This window comes from Mustelus asterias, chromosome 8 (genome assembly GCF_964213995.1).
Source record: "Mustelus asterias chromosome 8, sMusAst1.hap1.1, whole genome shotgun sequence".
Classification (NCBI taxonomy): Eukaryota; Metazoa; Chordata; class Chondrichthyes; order Carcharhiniformes; family Triakidae; genus Mustelus; species Mustelus asterias.
Genome location: NC_135808.1, coordinates 50,003,128 through 50,027,578, shown reverse-complemented (window position 1 = coordinate 50,027,578; position 24,451 = coordinate 50,003,128). Strand labels below are relative to the sequence as shown.

Genomic DNA, 24,451 nt, shown 5'->3' with positions numbered 1-24,451 from the left:
TAATTCTGCCCTGAGAAAACGTATTTTAAACTCCATTAACACAACGAATTGCAGTGAATCCCACAGCTGTCTTACAATTTCCTTTCTTGCTCTATTGAGAGAATCCCATTACTGATCCTGTGGATAAGCCTCCAATGCTCGCTCTCTCCCTGCTTCAATAGGTCCAGACTGATTTATGTAAATTCAGATTCAGGCAGAATTTTAATTTCGTACCAACAAGCTGCAGTCAGACTCCTTTTGGAAGCTAATCATTCCTAACATCCCAGCCCTGCGCTCTGCTCCTTGATTAAAAATCTGAGAATTGGTGTCTGCCAGGGTCTGGTCTCGGAGTCAGAAGGTCATGAGTTCAAGCCCCACTCCATGACCGAGGCTGACAGTTCAATGTAGCACTGAGAGAGTGCTGCGCTACTGGAGGTGCTGTCTTTCAGCAAGGAAGGTTTAACCAAGGCCCCATCTGCTTTGTCAAGTGGGCGTAAACCAGTGGTGGACAACCTGTGGCTCAGGGCCCAAAAGCAGCCATTCAAGGTTCTGAGTGCGACCCACAAGACATTTTGTTGAGTCCTGACGAAGGATCAGCCAGACTTGAAACGTTTGCTCTATTCTCGCTCCACAGATGCTGTCAGACCTATTGAGATTTTCCAGCATTTTCTGTTTTTGTTTCAGATTCTAGCATCTGCAGTAATTTGCCTTTATCTGAGGTACGCGCTGATGGCTCACAACATTGACTGAGAGCCCGTGCATTCCCTCTGCATCCATTCAAACATAAATTCTCATTTTGTTTTTACCACTTGAAGTTGATAGTTCTATGAATATGTGAATGATTAAGCATTTTCTATAACTTACAATGAAATATTCAGTGTGTATTAAATGTATTTAATCTTATTCGTGGGGTCATGATTAGTGAACGAGCCTGATTTCAATCTGAGACCAAGGACAGACACATCCGAGATGTGCCTTCAGAGATCCTAGAAGCTTAGAAACCCAACAGCACAGAAAGAGCCCATTCGGCCCATCGCGTCTGCACCGACCACAATTCCACCCAGGCCCTACCCCCATATCCCTACATATTTACCCACTAATCCCTCTAACCTACGCATCCCAGGACACGAAGGGGCAATTTTAGCATGGCCAATCAACCTAACCCGCACATCTTTGGACTGTGGGAGGAAACCGGAGCACCCGGAGGAAACTCATGCAGACACGAGGAGAATGTGCAAACTCCACACCGACAGTGACCCAAGCTGGGAATCGAACCCAGGTCCCTGGAGCTGTGAAGCAGCAGTGCTACCCACTGTGCTACCGTGCCGCCCAGACCTGTGGATTGTGGATCTGGGTGAAGAAGGCCTATAGTGTGTTAGCGTTTATTAGCAGGGGGTTTGAGTTTAAGAGCCGTGGGGTTCTGCTGCAACTGTACAGGACCTTGGTGAGACCACATTTGGAATATTGTGTGCAGTTCTGGTCACCTCACTATAAGAAGGATGTGGAAGCGCTGGAAAGAGTGCAAAGGAGATTCACCAGGATGCTGCCTGGTTTGGAGGGTCGGTCTTATGAGGAAAGGTTGAGGAAGCTAGGGCTGTTCTCTTTCGAGTGGAGGAGGATGAGAGGCGACTTAATAGAGGTTCATAAGATGATGAGGGGGATAGATAGAGTGGACGTTCAGAGGCTATTTCCTTGGGTGGATGTAGCTGTTACTAGGGGGCATAACTATAAGGTTCATGGTGGGAGATATAGGAAGGATGGCCGAGGTAGGTTCTTTACTCAGAGAGTGGTTGCGGTGTGGAATGGACTGCCTGCTGTGATAGTGGAGTCAGACACTTTAGGAACTTTCAAGCGGTTATTGGATAGCCAAATGGAGCACACCAGAATGATAGGGAGTGGGATAGCTTGATCTTGGTTTGGGACAAAGCTCGGCACAACATCGGGGGCCGAAGGGCCTGTACTGTTCTATGTTCGATGTATCTACGGCCGACTCACCAGCCTAGGTTGCCCATTACTGGTGTTAATGATCCCATGGTCACTATTTCAAAGAAGAGCAAGGGAGTCCGCCTCAGTGTCGTAGCTGCCGTAGCTGATGTTTATCCCCCAATTGACATCGTGAAAGACATGAGCACATTCACTACACTGACCGGTACGTGACCACATTCACTACACTGACCGGTACGTGACCACATTCACTACACTGACCGGTACATGACCACATTCACTACACTGACCGGCACATGACCACATTCACTACACTGACTGATACAGGACCACATTCACGACACTAACCGATACGTGACCACATTCACTACACTGACCGGTACATGACCACATTCACTACACTGACCGATACGTGACCACATTCACTACACTTACCGGTACATGACCACATTCACTACACTGACTGATACGTGACCACATTCACTACACTGACCGGTACATGACCACATTCACTACACTGACCGGTACATGACCACATTCACTACACTGACCGATACGTGACCACATTCACTACACTGACCGATACGTGACCACATTCACTACACTGACTGATACGTGACCACATTCACTACACTGACCGATACGTGACCACATTCACTACACTGACCGATACATGACCACATTCACTAAACTGACTGATACGTGACCACATTCACTACACTGACCAGTACACGAGCACATTCACTACACTGACCGATACATGACCACATTCACTACACTGAGCGGTACATGACCACATTCACTACACTGACTGATACGTGACCACATTCACTACACTGACCGATACGTGACCACATTCACTAAACTGACTGATACGTGACCACATTCACTACACTGACTGATACGTGACCACATTCACTACACTGACCGATACGTGACCACATTCACTACACTGACCGATACGTGACCACATTCACTAAACTGACTGATACGTGACCACATTCACTACACTGACTGATACGTGACCACATTCACTACACTGACTGATACGTGACCACATTCACTACACTGACTGATACGTGATCACATTCACTACACTGACCGATACATGATCACATTCACTACACTGACCAATACATGACCACATTCACTACACTGACCGATACGTGACCACATTCACTACACTGACTGATACGTGACCACATTCAGTACACTGACTGATACGTGACCACATTCACTACACTGACTGATACGTGACCACATTCACTACACTGACCGATACATGACCACATTCACTACACTGACCGATACGTGACCACATTCACTACACTGACTGATACGTGATCACATTCACTACACTGACTGATACATGACCACATTCACTACACTGACCGATACATGACCACATTCACTACACTGACCGATACGTGACCACATTCACTACACTGACTGATACGTGATCACATTCACTACACTGACTGATACATGACCACATTCACTACACTGACCGATACATGACCACATTCACTACACTGACTGATACGTGACCACATTCACTAAACTGACTGATACATGACCACATTCACTACACTGACCGATACGTGACCACATTCACTACACTGACTGATACGTGACCACATTCACTACACTGACCGATACGTGACCACATTCACTAAACTGACTGATACGTGACCGCATTCACTACACTGACTGATACATGATCACATTCACTACACTGACCGATACGTGACCACATTCACTACACTGACCGATACGTGACCACATTCACTAAACTGACCGATACGTGACCACATTCACTACACTGACTGATACGTGACCACATTCACTACACTGACCGATACATGACCACATTCATTACACTGACTGATACGTGACCACATTCACTACACTGACTGATACGTGACCACATTCACTACACTGACCGATACGTGACCACATTCACTACACTGACTGATACGTGACCACATTCACTACACTGACCGATACATGACCACATTCACTACACTGACCGATACATGACCACATTCACTACACTGACAGATACGTGACCACATTCACTACACTGACCAATACATGACCACATTCATTACACTGACTGATACGTGACCACATTCACTACACTGACTGATACATGACCACATTCACGACACTGACTGATACGTGACCACATTCACGACACTGACTGATACGTGACCACATTCACGACACTGACTGATACGTGACCACATTCACTACACTGACCGATACGTGACCACATTCACTACACTGACCGGTACGTGATCACATTCACGACACTGACCGATACGTGACCACATTCACTACACTGACTGATACGTGACCACATTCACTACACTGACTGATACGTGACCACATTCACTACACTGACTGATACGTGACCACATTCACTACACTGACCGATACATGATCACATTCACTACACTGACCGATACATGATCACATTCACTACACTGACCGATACGTGACCACATTCACTACACTGACTGATACGTGACCACATTCACTACACTGACTGATACGTGACCACATTCACTACACTGACCGATACATGACCACATTCACTACACTGACCGATATGTGACCACATTCACTACACTGATCGATACGTGACCACATTCACTACACTGACTGATACGTGACCACATTCACTACACTGACTGATACGTGACCACATTCACTACACTGACTGATACGTGACCACATTCACTACACTGACTGATACGTGACCACATTCACTACACTGACTGATACGTGATCACATTCACTACACTGACTGATACGTGACCACATTCACTACACTGACTGATACGTGACCACATTCACTACACTGACTGATACGTGACCACATTCACTACACTGACTGATACGTGACCACATTCACTACACTGACTGATACGTGACCACATTCACTACACTGACCGATACATGATCACATTCACTACACTGACCGATACATGACCACATTCACTACACTGACCGATACGTGACCACATTCACTACACTGACCGATACGTGACCACATTCACTACACTGACTGATACGTGACCACATTCATTACACTGACCAGTACATGACCACATTCACTACACTGACTGATACGTGACCACATTCATTACACTGACCAGTACACGAGCACATTCACTACACTGACTGATACGTGACCACATTCACTACACTGACCGGTACATGACCACATTCACTACACTGACTGATACGTGACCACATTCACTACACTGACCAGTACATGACTACATTCACTACACTGACTGATACGTGACCACATTCACTACACTGACTGATACATGACCACATTCAATACACTGACTGATACGTGACCACATTCACTACACTGACCGATACGTGACCACATTCACTACACTGACCGATACATGATCACATTCACTACACTGACTGATACATGACCACATTCACTACACTGACTGATACGTGACCACATTCACTACACTGACTGATACATGACCACATTCACTACACTGACTGATACGTGACCACATTCACTACACTGACCGATACGTGACCACATTCACTACACTGACTGATACGTGATCACATTCAATACACTGACTGATACATGACCACATTCACTACACTGACTGATACATGACCACATTCACTACACTGAGCGATACGTGACCACATTCACTACACTGACTGATACGTGACCACATTCACTACACTGAACGATACGTGACCACATTCACTACACTGACCGATACGTGACCACATTCACTACACTGACCGATACATGACCACATTCACTACACTGACCGATACGTGACCACATTCAGTACACTGACTGATACGTGACCACATTCACTACACTGACCGATACATGATCACATTCACTACACTGACTGATACGTGATCACATTCACTACACTGACCGATACGTGACCACATTCACTACACTGACTGATACGTGACCACATTCACTACACTGACTGATACGTGACCACATTCACTACACTGACCAGTACACGAGCACATTCACTACACTGACCAGTACACGAGCACATTCACTACACTGACCGGTACATGATCACATTCACTACACTGACTGATACGTGACCACATTCACTACACTGAGCGATACGTGACCACATTCACTACACTGACTGATACGTGACCACATTCACTACACTGACCGATACATGATCACATTCACTACACTGACCGATACGTGACCACATTCACTAAACTGACTGATACGTGACCGCATTCACTACACTGACTGATACATGATCACATTCACTACACTGACCGATACGTGACCACATTCACTACACTGACCGATACGTGACCACATTCACTAAACTGACCGATACGTGACCACATTCACTACACTGACTGATACGTGACCACATTCACTACACTGACCGATACATGACCACATTCATTACACTGACTGATATGTGACCACATTCACTACACTGACTGATACGTGACCACATTCACTACACTGACCGATACGTGACCACATTCACTACACTGACTGATACGTGACCACATTCACTACACTGACCGATACATGACCACATTCACTACACTGACTGATACGTGACCACATTCACTACACTGACTGATACATGACCACATTCACTCCACTGACCGATACGTGACCACATTCACTACACTGACCGAGACGTGACCACATTCACTAAACTGACTGATACGTGACCACATTCACGACACTGACTGATACGTGACCACATTCACTACACTGACCGATACGTGACCACATTCACTACACTGACCGGTACGTGATCACATTCACGACACTGACCGATACATGACCACATTCACTACACTGACTGATACGTGACCACATTCACTACACTGACTGATACGTGACCACATTCACTACACTGACTGATACGTGACCACATTCACTACACTGACCGATACATGATCACATTCACTACACTGACCGATACATGATCACATTCACTACACTGACCGATACGTGACCACATTCACTACACTGACTGATAGGTGACCACATTCACTACACTGACTGATACGTGACCACATTCACTACACTGACCGATACATGACCACATTCACTACACTGACCGATACGTGACCACATTCACTACACTGATCGATACGTGACCACATTCACTACACTGACCGATACGTGACCACATTCACTACACTGACCGATACGTGACCACATTCACTACACTGACTGATACGTGACCACATTCACTACACTGACTGATACGTGACCACATTCACTACACTGACTGATACGTGACCACATTCACTACACTGACTGATACGTGATCACATTCACTACACTGACTGATACGTGACCACATTCACTACACTGACTGATACGTGACCACATTCACTACACTGACTGATACGTGACCACATTCACTACACTGACTGATACGTGACCACATTCACTACACTGACTGATACGTGACCACATTCACTACACTGACCGATACATGATCACATTCACTACACTGACCGATACATGACCACATTCACTACACTGACCGATACGTGACCACATTCACTACACTGACCGATACGTGACCACATTCACTACACTGACTGATACGTGACCACATTCATTACACTGACCAGTACATGAGCACATTCACTACACTGACTGATACGTGACCACATTCACTACACTGACCGGTACATGACCACATTCACTACACTGACTGATACGTGACCACATTCACTACACTGACCAGTACATGACCACATTCACTACACTGACTGATACGTGACCACATTCACTACACTGACTGATACATGACCACATTCAATACACTGACTGATACGTGACCACATTCACTACACTGACCGATACGTGACCACATTCACTACACTGACCGATACATGATCACATTCACTACACTGACTGATACATGACCACATTCACTACACTGACTGATACGTGACCACATTCACTACACTGACTGATACATGACCACATTCACTACACTGACTGATACGTGACCACATTCACTACACTGACCGATACATGATCACATTCAATACACTGACTGATACATGACCACATTCACTACACTGACTGATACATGACCACATTCACTACACTGAGCGATACGTGACCACATTCACTACACTGACCGATACGTGACCACATTCACTACACTGACCGATACGTGACCACATTCACTACACTGACCGATACATGACCACATTCACTACACTGACCGATACGTGACCACATTCAGTACACTGACTGATACGTGACCACATTCACTACACTGACCGATACATGATCACATTCACTACACTGACTGATACGTGATCACATTCACTACACTGACCGATACGTGACCACATTCACTACACTGACTGATACGTGACCACATTCACTACACTGACTGATACGTGACCACATTCACTACACTGACCAGTACACGAGCACATTCACTACACTGACCAGTACACGAGCACATTCACTACACTGACCGGTACATGATCACATTCACTACACTGACTGATACGTGACCACATTCACTACACTGACCGATACGTGACCACATTCACTACACTGACTGATACGTGACCACATTCACTACACTGACCGATACATGATCACATTCACTACACTGACCGATACGTGACCACATTCACTACACTGACTGATACATGACCACATTCACTCCACTGACCGATACGTGACCACATTCACTACACTGACCGAGACGTGACCACATTCACTAAACTGACTGATACGTGACCACATTCACGACACTGACTGATACGTGACCACATTCACTACACTGACCGATACGTGACCACATTCACTACACTGACCGGTACGTGATCACATTCACGACACTGACCGATACATGACCACATTCACTACACTGACTGATACGTGACCACATTCACTACACTGACTGATACGTGACCACATTCACTACACTGACTGATACGTGACCACATTCACTACACTGACCGATACATGATCACATTCACTACACTGACCGATACATGATCACATTCACTACACTGACCGATACGTGACCACATTCACTACACTGACTGATACGTGACCACATTCACTACACTGACTGATACGTGACCACATTCACTACACTGACCGATACATGACCACATTCACTACACTGACCGATACGTGACCACATTCACTACACTGATCGATACGTGACCACATTCACTACACTGACCGATACGTGACCACATTCACTACACTGACTGATACGTGACCACATTCACTACACTGACTGATACGTGACCACATTCACTACACTGACTGATACGTGACCACATTCACTACACTGACTGATACGTGACCACATTCACTACACTGACTGATACGTGATCACATTCACTACACTGACTGATACGTGACCACATTCACTACACTGACTGATACGTGACCACATTCACTACACTGACTGATACGTGACCACATTCACTACACTGACTGATACGTGACCACATTCACTACACTGACTGATACGTGACCACATTCACTACACTGACCGATACATGATCACATTCACTACACTGACCGATACATGACCACATTCACTACACTGACCGATACGTGACCACATTCACTACACTGACCGATACGTGACCACATTCACTACACTGACTGATACGTGACCACATTCATTACACTGACCAGTACACGAGCACATTCACTACACTGACTGATACGTGACCACATTCACTACACTGACCGGTACATGACCACATTCACTACACTGACTGATACGTGACCACATTCACTACACTGACCAGTACATGACCACATTCACTACACTGACTGATACGTGACCACATTCACTACACTGACTGATACATGACCACATTCAATACACTGACTGATACGTGACCACATTCACTACACTGACCGATACGTGACCACATTCACTACACTGACCGATACATGATCACATTCACTACACTGACTGATACATGACCACATTCACTACACTGACTGATACGTGACCACATTCACTACACTGACTGATACATGACCACATTCACTACACTGACTGATACGTGACCACATTCACTACACTGACCGATACATGATCACATTCAATACACTGACTGATACATGACCACATTCACTACACTGACTGATACATGACCACATTCACTACACTGAGCGATACGTGACCACATTCACTACACTGACTGATACGTGACCACATTCACTACACTGACCGATACGTGACCACATTCACTACACTGACCGATACGTGACCACATTCACTACACTGACCGATACATGACCACATTCACTACACTGACCGATACGTGACCACATTCAGTACACTGACTGATACGTGACCACATTCACTACACTGACCGATACATGATCACATTCACGACACTGACTGATACGTGATCACATTCACTACACTGACCGATACGTGACCACATTCACTACACTGACTGATACGTGACCACATTCACTACACTGACTGATACGTGACCACATTCACTACACTGACCAGTACACGAGCACATTCACTACACTGACCAGTACACGAGCACATTCACTACACTGACCGGTACATGATCACATTCACTACACTGACTGATACGTGACCACATTCACTACACTGAGCGATACGTGACCACATTCACTACACTGACTGATACGTGACCACATTCACTACACTGACCCATACATGATCACATTCACTACACTGACCGATACGTGACCACATTCACTACACTGACTGATACGTGACCACATTCACTACACTGACTGATACGTGACCACATTCACTACACTGACCGATACATGACCACATTCACTACACTGACTGATACGTGACCACATTCACTACACTGACTGATACGTGACCACATTCACTACACTGACTGATACGTGACCACATTCACTACACTGACCGATACATGATCACATTCACTACACTGAGCGATACGTGACCACATTCACTACACTGACTGATACGTGACCACATTCACTACACTGAGCGATACGTGACCACATTCACTACACTGACTGATACGTGACCACATTCACTACACTGACTGATACGTGACCACATTCACTACACTGAGCGATACGTGACCACATTCACTACACTGACTGATACATGACCACATTCACTACACTGACTGATACGTGACCACATTCACTACACTGAGCGATACGTGACCACATTCACTACACTGACTGATACGTGACCACATTCACTACACTGAGCGATACGTGACCACATTCACTACACTGAGCGATACGTGACCGCATTCATTACACTTCAAAAGTATTTAACCGGCATAAAGCGGTTTCATTCAGAGGACAGTCTGCAACATCAGCTCTACACTCGGGTAGCATGTTTGAAAATCACCTGTCACTGCAGAGAAATCAAACTTATCCTGGATCCCAATTCAAATGGAAAAACTTGTATTGAAATGCAATATTTAATGCTGAGCAAGACTGCTGCAGAATACAGGGTGATCATAGAATCATACAGTGCAGAAGGAGGTCCTTCAGCCCATCGAGTCTGCACCAAACACAATCCCACCTAGGCCCTAACACCATGCATTTACCCTAGCTAGTCCCCCTAGCACGAAGAGGCAATTTAGCATGGCCAATCCACCTAGCCTGCACATCTTTGGACTGTGGGAGTAAACCAGAGCACCCGGAGGAAACCCACGCAGACATGGGGAGAACATGCAAGCTCCCCATGACAGAGAGTGACCCAAGCCGGGAATCGAGCCCGGGTCCCCTGCGCTGTGAGGCAGCAGTGCTAACCACTGGGCCACCGTGCTGCCCTGATACTTAATAAACTTGCAGAATAGCGTATGGATATCCATATAGATTAGTTTGTGGTGGTACATTGTATTTGGAAAAGTCCACATGCTTACCTGGAGTAGCCTCTCCAGTTGGTAAAATTTGCAATGCAGATCCTCAAAGTTGTTCTTGTAGAGCTCTCGGAGACCGTAATCATACATGATCTTCACCAAGACACAGAACGCCTGCTCCTCTGGCATCTGTGAAAAGATATTCATTCCACATGTCACCAATCCGTGCATTAGCTACGGAGGCCCCTGTATGTTTTAAGTGAAGGATATGGGAATTAAATTAAATGGTAGCACTCTGATATTTAACCGAAGAAGGGCAGATGTCAATAATAAACCCAATTACTTTACACCAATCTAATTTTCTATCACAGTGTGCAGTCTGGGTGACCCTCAATCTTCCCATCTTTGTATTTCACTTTTCACAGCAGGAGACCCCAATTAAACAGAAACTCACTTAAAGATCAGCATCTGTTATGATCCACATGTATGGATCTGAAAGAACATCTGTGCAATACTGATTTGAGCGAGCATCTTTTAAGAAAAACATCCTCAGGGAGTCTCAAAGTGCTTTACACAGTGAAGAATTGTTGAACTGGAGTCAATGTTGCAATGTGGAAAGTGATACAGTGATCCACAGTGCACACACACAAAGATACTGGGCAGCAGGCACGCACACACATATTGAGCAGTACGAAAGGAGTGTGTACATTTACACCAAACTGTGTACACACACTGGACAGTGTATACACACACACACTGGACAGTGTATATACACACACATACACACACTGGACAGTGTACACACACACACACACAGGACAGTGTATACACACACACACTGGACAGTGTACACACACTGGACAGTGTACACGCACACACTGGACAGTGTACACACACATCAGACAGTGCGCATGCACATTGGTCAGTGTATATCCAAACACACACACCGGTCAGTGCACATGTGCACACACGCACGCACATACGACAGTGCGCACAAGCACATCAGACAATGCACATGCACACGCACATAGGACAGTGCATATGCGCGCGCGCGCACACACACAGAGGACAGTGCGCACAAGCACATCAGACCGTGCAAATGCACAAGCACATCGGATAGTGCGCATGCACACATACACCGATCACTCTGGATAGTGTGCACATACACCGGACAGCACACACACACACCCCGGACAGTGCGCTCACGCACTCACGCCAGTAGGTGTGCATGCCCACACACTCTGAACAGTGCGCACACACACACCGGACAGCGCACACACACCCTGGACAGTGCGCTCACACGCACACCTTGGACAGTGCGCATGCATACACACGCCGAAGAGTGCATGCACACACACACGTCGGACAGTGCATGCATGCACACATGCTGAACAGTGCACACACTCACACATGCTGAACAGTGCACACACACTCACATGCTGAACAGTGCACACACACTCACATGCTGGACAGTGCGCATGCGCACACACACACACACACCCACACACACACAATGGACAGTGCGCATGCGCACACACACTGGACAGTGCACATACACACACAGTGGGAAGTGCATGTGCACACTGGGCAGCGTATGTCCACTTTAAACACTAGAGTTCCAAATACAAGATTCAACCTGAAATAATGGTTAAAAATAAATGGACTGTGATTATTCAATTCTGTTGCCAGTTCTTCGGATCAGGGACTGCCACTGGGGATTCCGCAGGAATCAGCACATTCATCATAACACTGTCAGCAACACTGAGTAAGAGGCACCTGCTGTAGCTTCCATTCACAGCATTACTACATACTGCAGTATCAGCACCAGCTGGTCACCTTTCAAAGCTGAGGAGGAAAGCTGGAGACATTGGGCAAGAAAGAAATGAATACCAGCCTCCTACCTTCAGGAAAAGAGTTCTCTTGCATCAAAACAATGTGGAGAAAGGCACACAAGATGTATTTTCAGTGTGACATGGTAGATCTACAAGGGCTTGCTGCACACAGGTATGCAAGTCCCTGTAAGGCTCTTGGACACAGTGCATGAGCTAGCCATGTCAAGCATGGCTCAGTGGGCAGCACACTCCTGTCCGAGTCAGTGGTTGTAGGTTCAGGTCCCAGTCCAGAAACGTGAACACATAACGTAGGCTGGTGCACCACAATGTCAGGATCATTGGACAAGGCACTAAATGGAGACACTGTCCGCTCTCCCAAACAGACATGAACAATTCCAATGGCAGCTTTCAAAAACAGGGGAGTTCCTTGGATGTTCTGGATAATATTTATCCCAAAACCAACATCACGAAATCAGATTATCAGGCCATCATCAAAATGTTGTGTGTGGGAGTTTGCTGTGCGCAAATTGACTGCCATGTTTCCTACATTACAATGGCTGAACTCCCGACCAGGGTGGGCTGTTATTGTCAGACATCCTGACCTCTACCTCACAGAAGCTGAGCTCCAACTCTCAGCTTCCTCTTGCCTCCCCCTGGACCATGGCCCCACCACCAAAGATCAAGCCATTGTTTCCAGGACTGTCACTGACCTCATCTCCTCCGCAGATCTTCCCACAGCTTCCATCTCATAGCTCCAAACCCGGACAGCCCGCTTCTACCTCCTCCCCACAATCCACAAACAGGACTGTCCCGGTAGGCCCATCGTGTCAGTCTGTTCCTGCCCCACAGAATTCTCCCGATCTTGACTCCATCCTCGCTCCTCTTCTCTAGTCCCTTCCCAACTACATCCACGATTTTCCGGAGACCCTATGTCATATAAACAACTTGCATGTTTAGACATAGCACTTGAGGGCGAAGGGGATCAAAGGATATGGACCGAAGGTGGAATCAGGCCATTGAGTTGGATGATCAGCCATGATCATAATGAATGATGAAGCAGGATCAAAGGACCGAATGGCCTCCTAGAGCTCCTTTTTTCTATATTTCATAGAACATAGAACATAGAACAGTACAGCACAGAACAGGCCCTTCGGCCCACGATGTTGTGCCGAGCTTTATCTGAAACCAAGATCAAGCTATCCCACTCCCTATCATCCTGGTGTGCTCCATGTGCCTATCCAATAACCGCTTAAATGTTCCTAAAGTGTCTGACTCCACTATCACTGCAGGCAGTCCATTCCACACCCCAACCACTTTCTACGTAAAGAACCTACCTCTGATATCCTTCCTGTATCTCCCACCACGAACCCTATAGTTATGCCCCCTTGTGATAGCTCCATCCACCCGAGGAAATAGTCTTTGAACGTTCACTCTATCTAACCCCTTCATCATTTTATAAACCTCTATTAAGTCTCCCCTCAGCCTCCTCCGCTCCAGAGAGAACAGCCCTAGCTCCCGCAACCTTTCCTCATAAGACCTACCCTCCAAACCAGGCAGCATCCTGGTAAATCTCCTCTGCACTCTTTCCAGCGCTTCCACATCCTTCTTATAGTGAGCTGACCAGAACTGCACACAATACTCGAAATGTGGTCTCACCAAGGTCCTGTACAGTTGCAGCATAACCCCACGGCTCTTAAACTCCAACCCCCTGTTAATAAAAGCTAACACACTATAGGTCTTCTTCACAGCTCTATCCACTTGAGTGGCAACCTTTAGAGATCTGTGGATATGAACCCAAGATCTCTCTGTTCCTCCACAGTCTTCAGAACCCTACCTTTGACCCTGTAATCCACATTTAAATTAGTCCTACCAAAATGAATCACCTCACATTTATCAGGGTTAAACTCCGTTTGCCATTTTTCAGCCCAGCTTTGCATCCTATCTATGTCTCTTTGCAGCCTACAACAGCCCTCCACCTCATCCACGACTCCACCAATCTTGGTGTCATCAGCAAATTTACTGATCCACCCTTCAGCCCCCTCCTCTAAGTCATTAATAAAAATCACAAAGAGCAGAGGACCAAGCACTGATCCCTGCGGCACTCCGCTAGCAACCTGCCTCCAATCCGAAAATTTTCCATCCACCACCACCCTCTGTCTTCGATCAGACAGCCAGTTACCTATCCAATCGGCCAACTTTCCCTCTATCCCACACCTCCTCACTTTCATCATAAGCCGAACATGGGGGACCTTATCAAACGCCTTACTAAAATCCATGTATATGACATCAACTGCCCTACCTTCATCAACACACGTAGTTACCTCCTCAAAAAATTCAATCAAATTTGTGAGGCACGACTTGCCCTTCACGAATCCATGCTGACTATCCCGGATTAATCCGCATCTTTCTAAATGGTCGTAAATCCCATCTCTAAGGACCTTTTCCATCAATTTACCAACCACCGAAGTAAGACTAACCAGTCTATAATTACCAGGGTCATTTCTATTCCCTTTCTTAAACAGAGGAACAACATTCGCCATTCTCCAGTCCTCTGGCACCATCCCCGTGGACAGCGAGGACCCAAAGATCAAAGCCAAAGGCTCTGCAATCTCATCCCTTGCCTCCCAAAGAATCCTAGGAATCCTAGGATTTCCATGTTAACTTCCAATTCCCTGGAAAGGATGGAGTCAAGATAGGAAGAAATGAATTCCATGGATGTCCAATTCCTCTACACCTTCATTCCCACCAGGATGGTCTGAGGGCTCTCCGCTTCTTTCTCGAAAAAAGGCCTGAACAATTCCCATCCACCACCATTCTCCTTCGCTCCTCCGTCTGGCTGAACTTGTTCTCTCACTCAGCAGTTTTTCCTTTAACTTGTCTCACTTCCTCCAAATAAATGGTGTGTCCATGGGTCCAGTTATGCCTATCTCTTTGTGGGGTATGTGGAGTATTCCCTGCCCCCTCCGGCCCCCTTCCGCAACTCTTTTACCGGTACATTGATCACAATTTCGGTTCAGCTTCACGTTCTCATCTGGACCTGGAAATACTTATCAATTTATCAATCAATGGGCAGCACGGTAGCACAATGGTTAGCACTGCTGCCTCACAGCCCCAGGGACCCGGGTTCAATTCTGGCCTCGGGTGACTGTGTGAAGTTTGCACAGTCTCCCTGTGGGTTTCCTCCGGGTGCTCCGGTTTCTTCCCACAGTCCAAAGATGCGTGGGTTAGGTTGATTGGCCATGTTAAATAGCCCCTTAGTGTCAGGGGGACTAACAGGGTAAATAAGTGGGGTTACGGGGATAGGGCCTGGGTGGGAATGTTGTTGGTGCAGGGTCGATGTGCCAAATGTCCTCTTTCTGCACTGTAGGGATTCTATGATTCTATGAATTTTGCTTCCAATTTCCATGCCTCTATCACCTTCATATGGTCCATCTCTGACACTTTCCTTCCCTCCCTTGACCTCTCTATCTCCGCTTCTGGTGATAGACTGTCCACGAGAATCCATTACAACCCATCTTTTCCCACAGCTATCTTGACTACAGATCTTCACACCCCACATTCTGTAAGGACTCCATCCCATTCACTCAGTTCCTTCGCCTCTGCGGCATCTGTTCTGATGATGCCACTTTGGAATCAGAATGGCGCTGCTGATATGTCTTCCTTCTTCCTAAATTGTAGTTTTCCATCCATAGTGGTTGACAGGACTCTCAACTGTGCCCGACCCGTCTCCCGCGCTACTGTTCTCACCCCCTCCCTTCCCTCCCAGAACCCCTTGTGCTTACTTTTCACCCCAGCAGCACCTACATTTAAAGGATCATCCTCTGCATTTCTGCCAACTCCAGCATGATGCCACCACCATCTTCCCCTCACTCCCCTGTCAGCATTCCGCAGGGACCGTTCCCTCCGGGATACCCTGGTCCATCACACCTAGTACCTCACCCCCTGCCCACGGCACCTTTCCATGCAATCATAGAAGATGCAATACCTGCCCCTTTATCTCTCCTGCTCACCATCCAAGGACTCTCAGGTGAAGCAGCGCTTGCATGTGCACCTCCTTTAATCTGGTCTATTGCACTCACAGTTCCCAATGCTGTCTACTCGACATCGGAGAGAACAATCGCAGGTTGGGTGACTGCTTTGCTGAACACTTCCTGTCTCTTGTCATTTCAACACACCATCCTGCTGTCATGTCCACAGGTCTGTCCTTGGCCTATTGCAATGTTCCAGTGAAGCCCAATGCAAACTGAAGGAAGAGCCCCTCACCTTCTGATTAGACTCTTTACAGCCTTCCGGACTGAACATTGAGTTCACCACTTCAGAGCATGAACTCTCTTCTCCCCCTCCCCCTCCGCTTCATTTCCATTTTATTTTATTTCAGTTCATCTTATTTACTCAAGTATATATATTTTTTTTATTTTAATTTCTTCCATCCTTTCATTTTTCCCCTCGCTTTCCATCTTTCCCCCTCCCCCCCTCACGGTTTTCCCTCCCCCCACCCCACTAAGGCCATGTGTTACATGTCTCCTTTGACACTCTGCTTACCTTCGTTCTGCCACTTACACATTCTGATCTCTTAATGGCTGCTACCAACAAACTCCTTAGCCAGCACCATTTACATTCCCTTTGTCTTTTTGTCTAAGACATCTTTATCAATCCCCCTCACCATAACAGTATAAATCTCATCCCATTTTCTATTGTTTTCAGCTCTGTTGAAAGTTCATCCAGGGCAGCACGGTAGCACAGTGGTTAGCACTGCTGCTTCACAGCTCCAGGGACCTGGGTTCGATTCCCGGCTTGGGTCACTGTCTGTGTGGAGTTTGCACATTTTCCTCGTGTCTGCGTGGGTTTCCTCCGGGTGCTCCGGTTTCCTCCCACAGTCCAAAGATGTGCGGGTTAGGTTGATTGGCCATGCTAAAATTGCCCCTTAGTGTCCTGAGATGCGTAGGTTAGAGGGATTAGTGGGTAAAATATGTAGGGATATAGGGGTATGGCCTGGGTGGGATTGTGGTCGGAGCAGACTCGATGGGCCAAATGGCCTCTTTCTGTGCTGTAGGGTTTCTATGATTTTATGATTTTACCTAAAACATTATTCTGTTCTCTCTCCACAGGTTCTGTCAGAACCCCTTGCTGAGACTTTCCAGCACTTTCTGCTTTTGTTTCAAAAGTACTTCACTGGCTGTACAGCATTTTGGGATGTCCTGAAGTTGTGAAAAGTGCTGTGGAAATGTCCATTCTTTCCCTTCGTTATCCTCAGATAATTCAGGAACTATTGACTGAAGCCTTGAAGCAGCTTCAGCAATCTTCTGGAGGCTCAGTGAAGGATGGCACAGATCAAAGCACAGGGGCTAGGAGCACAAAAATCTCAGAATTCTAGTCATTTAAGAGCTGCAGACAGAGTTGTGTTCATGGTGGATTGCTCAGGTGTCATGTGATGGGATCACCTCTCCAGCTGACTGTAGTGATATCCAGTTGGTTCCTGAGGCAGTAGATCTACTCCCATGGTATATGATGCCATCTCCTGCCAACGATGCTGCTCATACCGTAATGTGGAGATGCCGGCGTTGGACTGGGGTAAGCACAGTAAGAGGTCTCACAACACCAGGTTAAAGTCCAACAGGTTTATTTGGTAGCACAAGCCACAAGCTTTCGGAGCGCTGCTCCTTCATCAGGTGAGTGGGAGTTCTGTTCACAAACAGGGCATATAAAGACACAAATTCAATTTACAAAATAATGGTTGGAATGCAAGTCTTAAAGGTACAGACAATGTGAGTGGAGAGAGGGTTAAGCACAGGTTAAAGAGGTGTGTATTGTCTCCAGACAGGACAGTTAATGAGATTTTGCAAGCCCAGGCAAGTCGTGGGCGTTACAGATAGTGCGACATGAACCCAAGATCCCGGTTGAGGCCATCCTCATGTGTGTGGAACTTGGCTATCAGTCTCTGCTTAGCAACTCTGCGTTGTCATGAGTCGTGAAGGCCGCCTTGGAGAACACTTACCCGAAGATCAGAAGCTGAATGCCCGTGATCGCTGAAGTGTTCCCCAACAGGAAGAGAACAGACAATGGCCGTACAGACAATGTGTGTGGCAGGGTTGTGTGGTGTCGTGGTCACTGTTCTCCTGAAGGCTGGGTAGTTTGCTGTGGACAAACGTCTGTTTGAGGTTGTGCGGTTGTTTGAAGGCAAGAAGTGGGGGTGTGGGGTTGGCCTTGGCGAGATGTTAGTCTTCATCGATGACGTGTCTTCAACATGTCACCTGCCACAGCAACCTCTGCAAGACATGCCGGATCATCGACACGGATGCCACCATCTCACGTGAGAACACCATCCACCAGGGACACGGTAAATACTCTTGCAACTCGGCCAATGTTGTCGACCTGATACGCTGCAGAAAAGGATGTCCTGAGGCATGGTACATTGGGGAGACCATGGAGACGCTATGACAATGGATGAATGAACACTGCTCGACAATCACCAGGCAGGAGTGTTCTCTTCCTGTTGGGGGACACTTCAGCAATCACGGGCATTCAGCCTTGGATCTTCGGGTAAGCATTCTCCAAGGCGGCCTTCACGACAACGCAGAATCACTGAGCAGAAACGGATAGCCAAGTTCCGCACACACGAGGACAGCCTCAACCGGGATCTTGGGTTCATGTCACACTACCTGTAACCCCCACGACTTGCCTGGGCTTGCAAAATCTCACTAACTGTATGGCTGGAGACAATACACATCTCTTTAACCTGTGCTTAACCCTCTCTCCACTCACATTGTCTGTACCTTTAAGACTTGATTATCTGTAAAGACTCGCATTCCAACCATTATTTTGTAAATTGAGTTTGTGTCTTTATGTGCCCTGAACAGAACTCCCACTCACCTGATGAAGGGGCAGCGCTCCGAAAGCTAGTGGCTTGTGCTACCCAATAAACCTGTTGGACTTTAACCTGGTGTTGTGAGACTTCTTACTGTGCTCATACTGTACACAGGGCTGCAAAATCCTGTAAATAAGCAATAGGAACAGCTTGTGGGGTCACAATAAGATTAATCCCAGGAATCTACTCATTTGCAAAGATGCTGAGTGTTGAATTCACATTTTGTGGCTTAGGCAGTAAACATAGCTGAAATGACCAGACAGGGAATTACTCCATTCGTTCAGCACCCAAAACTACAAAAGTAGGTCACTCAGCCCCTCAAGTCTGCTCTGCCATTCAATAAGATCATGGCTGATCTGATTGTAACCTCCACATTCTGCCCTTTCACCCCCTTGTTTCTTGAGAATCTATCCACCGCTGCCTTAGAGATAGTCAAAGACTCTGCTTCCTGTGAAGAAGAGAGTTCCAACGACTGACAACCCTCTGAGAGAAAACATTTCTCCATATCTCTGAACTAAATGGTGTCTTATTTTTAAACAGTGACCCCCTAGTTCTAGAATCTCCCAAAAGAGGAAGCATCCTCTCCACATCCACCCTGTTGGGACCCCTCAAACAAGGGAACACTTGCATGTCTTTAAAGTTTTTCACTACTTCTTGAATGTCCCAGTGTGCTTTGCAGTTAATAGAATACTTTTGAAGTGTAGTCACTGTCCTTGTGTAGGAAATATGGCAGTCAATACATACACAGCAAGCTCCCATAAACAGCAATGTGATAATGACCTATTATAGTGATGTTTGCTGTTTATGGAATCTTGTTGTAAGTAATTGTCTGCTGCAGTTCCTCCTTAGCTTCAGTAGCTGCATTGTAAAATTACTTGATTGGGGGTGACACACAATGACAGGTCCTGTATAAGCGTAAATTCTTCTTTACTTTTACCTTCTATAACTCCTCATCCTCCCAGCCTGCAAATTTCCGGTTGGAAGTTAATGTGATAAAGGTGAGCACGAAGAACAAAAGAACAAAGAACAATACAGCACAGGAACAGGCCCTTCGGCCCTCCAAGCCCGTGCTGCTCCCTGGTCCAAACTAGACCATTCTTTTGTATCCCTCCATTTGTATCCCCCCATTCAGCAGCTTCTCACATGATACATAATGGGGGTAAGTTTCAGCCTAGGCCGCTTGACCATTGCAGAATTCAGTCTGGCTTCCTGCCCAGCCAGACACGTGGACAGTGACCGTGGCGAAAGGCTGGAAATCCTTGCTGCAGTATCATATATTGTAGCACAATCACCTCTCATATGCAAACAGTCTACTCACATGTAACAGAAGAACAGCGGCGAGGAAAGACTGGCCCTGGCAATAGCCAATGTCCTCATCATACACAGAATAAGCCTGTGGAGAAGATAAAACAACAATGAAAATCAAGGCTCAGTCACAAGCTGTACAAACACTGCTCCCATGGTTAACCAAGGTCCGGATGGGATGTACCCCAGGTTACTGTGGGAGCCAAGGGAAGAGATTGCAGAGCCTCTAGTGATGATCTTTGCGTCGTCGATGGAGACGGGAGAGGTGCCAGAGGATTGGAGGATTGCGGATGTGGTTCCTATTTTCAAGAAGGGGAATAGGGATAGCCCAGGAAATTACCGACCGGTGAGTCTAACCTCAGTAGTTGGTAAGCTGATGGAGAAGATCCTGAGGGACAAGATTTATGAGCATTTAGAGAGGTTTAGTATGCTCAAGAATACTCAGCATGGTTTTGTCCAAGGCAGATCGTGCCTTACGAGCCTGGTGGAGTTCTTCGAAAATGTGATTGAACACATTGACGAAGGGAAAGCGGTAGATGTGGTTTATATGGATTTTAGCAAGGCGTTCAATAAGGTCCCCCGTGCAAGGCTTCTCGAAAAAGTGAGAGGGCATGGGATCCAAGGGGCTGCTGCCCTGTGGATCCAGAACTGGCTGGCCCAAAGGACAGTAAGAAGTCTCACAACACCAGGTTAAACTCCACATCATGATTGCCCAAAGGAGGCAGAGAGTGGGTATAGATGGGTCTTTTTCTAAATGGAGGTCGGTCACCAGTGGTGTGCCCCAGGGATCTGTTCTGGGACCCTTGCTGTTTGTCATTTTCATAAATGACCTGGATGAGGAAGTGGAGGGATGGGTTGGTAAGTTTGCCGACGACACGAAGGTTGGTGGGGTTGTGGATAGTCTGGAGGGATGTCAGAAGTTACAGAGGGACATAGATAGGATGCAAGACTGGGCGGAGAAGTGGCAGATGGACTTCAACCCAGATAAATGCATCGTGGTCCATTTTGGCAGGTCAAATGGGATGAAGGAGTACAATATAAAGGGAAAGACTCTTAGTACTGTAGAGGATCAGAAGGACCTTGGGGTCCGGGTCCATAGAACTCTAAAATCGGCCCCGCAGGTGGAGGAGGTGGTTCAGGCGGCGTATGGTGTGCTGGCCTTTATCAATCGAGGGATTGAGTTTAGGAGTCCGGGGATAATGATTCAGCTATATAAGACCCTCGTCAGACCCCACTTGGAGGACTGTGCTCAGTTCTGGTCGCCTCATTACAGGAAGGATGTGGAAAAGATTGAAAGGGTGCAGAGGAGATTTACAAGGACGTTGCCTGGATTGAGTGGCATGCCTTATGACGATAGGCTGAGGGAGCTCGGTCTTTTCTCCTTGGAGAGACGTAGGATGAGAGGAGACCTAATAGAGGTATATGAGATGTTGAGAGGCATAGATCGGGTGGACTCTCAGAGGCTTTTTCCCAGGGTGGAAATGGCTGCTACGAGAGGACGCAGGTTTAAGGTGCTGGGGGGTAGGTACAGGGGAAATGTTAGGGGGAAGTTTTTCACACTGAGGGTGGTGGGCGAGTGGAATCGGCTGCCGTCAGTGGTGGTGGAGGCAAACTCAATAGGGTCTTTTAAGAGACTCCTGGATGAGTATTTGGGACTTAATAGGATGGAGGGTTATAGGTAGGCCTAAAAGGTAGGGATATGTTCGGCACAACTTGCGGGGCCGAAGAGCCTGTTTTGTGCTGTAGTTTTTCTATGTTTCTATGTTTAACAAAATAGTACATTTACACCCTTGAATCCCATGGTTTTTAAAGTTAGAGGCAGCAGAGACACCCTCTGTTAGGATACTTTGTCTAACCAGGTCACTCATGAAATCACAAAGCTTTTAACAACACTGAAATTTAGACGCAACCATACTTTTTTTAACCTGCAGTGATGTTTTAATGCAAAATAAAATTTTGAGAAGGCAATCTTTATGGATCTGAGCAGACAAATTGTGTGTGTGTTTTATGAGTGTGCGCACATGCACATGTGTATGAAGGTGTGTGATTGTGCAAATGAGTGTGAGTGCGTGAGACTGTGTATGAGAGAGTCTACATGAGAGCAAATGTGTCTGGAGTGTGTGTGAGAGAGAGAGAGAGTGTGTGTATGTGCACGTGTGTGTGAGTATTTGTGGGTGTGTGCAAGTGTGTGTGCGTTGGTGCGTTTGAGAGCGTGTCTGTTTTTAAGGGTTCTGCCATTCACACGGTTACAAATGTACATATTTGTACAAATATCCCCAGGTCCCTCTGCTCCTCCATCTCCTTTGGAATTGTGCCTTTTATTTAATATTGTCCTTTCTTGTTCTTCCAACCAAAATGCGTCACTTCCCACTTCTCTGGACACGAATGCCCTTCCACCAACCTATATCCTCTTGACCTTTATCCTCTTCACAATTCACAATACTTCCAAGTTTTGCATCATCTTTTGAAATTCTGCCCTGTACACGCGATCCTCCAGACCATGAAACAACGGTTCGCTGTTAATCCCTATTTCCTGCTACTCGACCAACTTTGTACCTGCATTACTACTGTCCCTTTAATTCCACGGGGTTCAAGTTGCTGGCAAACCTTTTGTGTGGTATTTTAACCAATACCTTTCGGTAGT

General features: G+C 46.6%; 1 protein-coding gene across 1 annotated transcript in view; it reads right to left on the bottom strand.

Annotated features, from left to right (window-relative positions):
* Positions 1–24,451, bottom strand: part of LOC144497728 (rab GTPase-activating protein 1-like) — a 421,278-nt gene that overhangs the window by 112,085 nt on the left and 284,742 nt on the right. Inside the window, exons 14-15 of the mRNA XM_078219169.1 lie at positions 21,821–21,895; positions 11,869–11,994 (exon numbers count right to left, since the gene is read on the bottom strand). Coding sequence (XP_078075295.1) covers positions 11,869–11,994; positions 21,821–21,895 — 201 coding nt within the window. The remainder of the gene's footprint in view (positions 1–11,868; positions 11,995–21,820; positions 21,896–24,451) is intronic.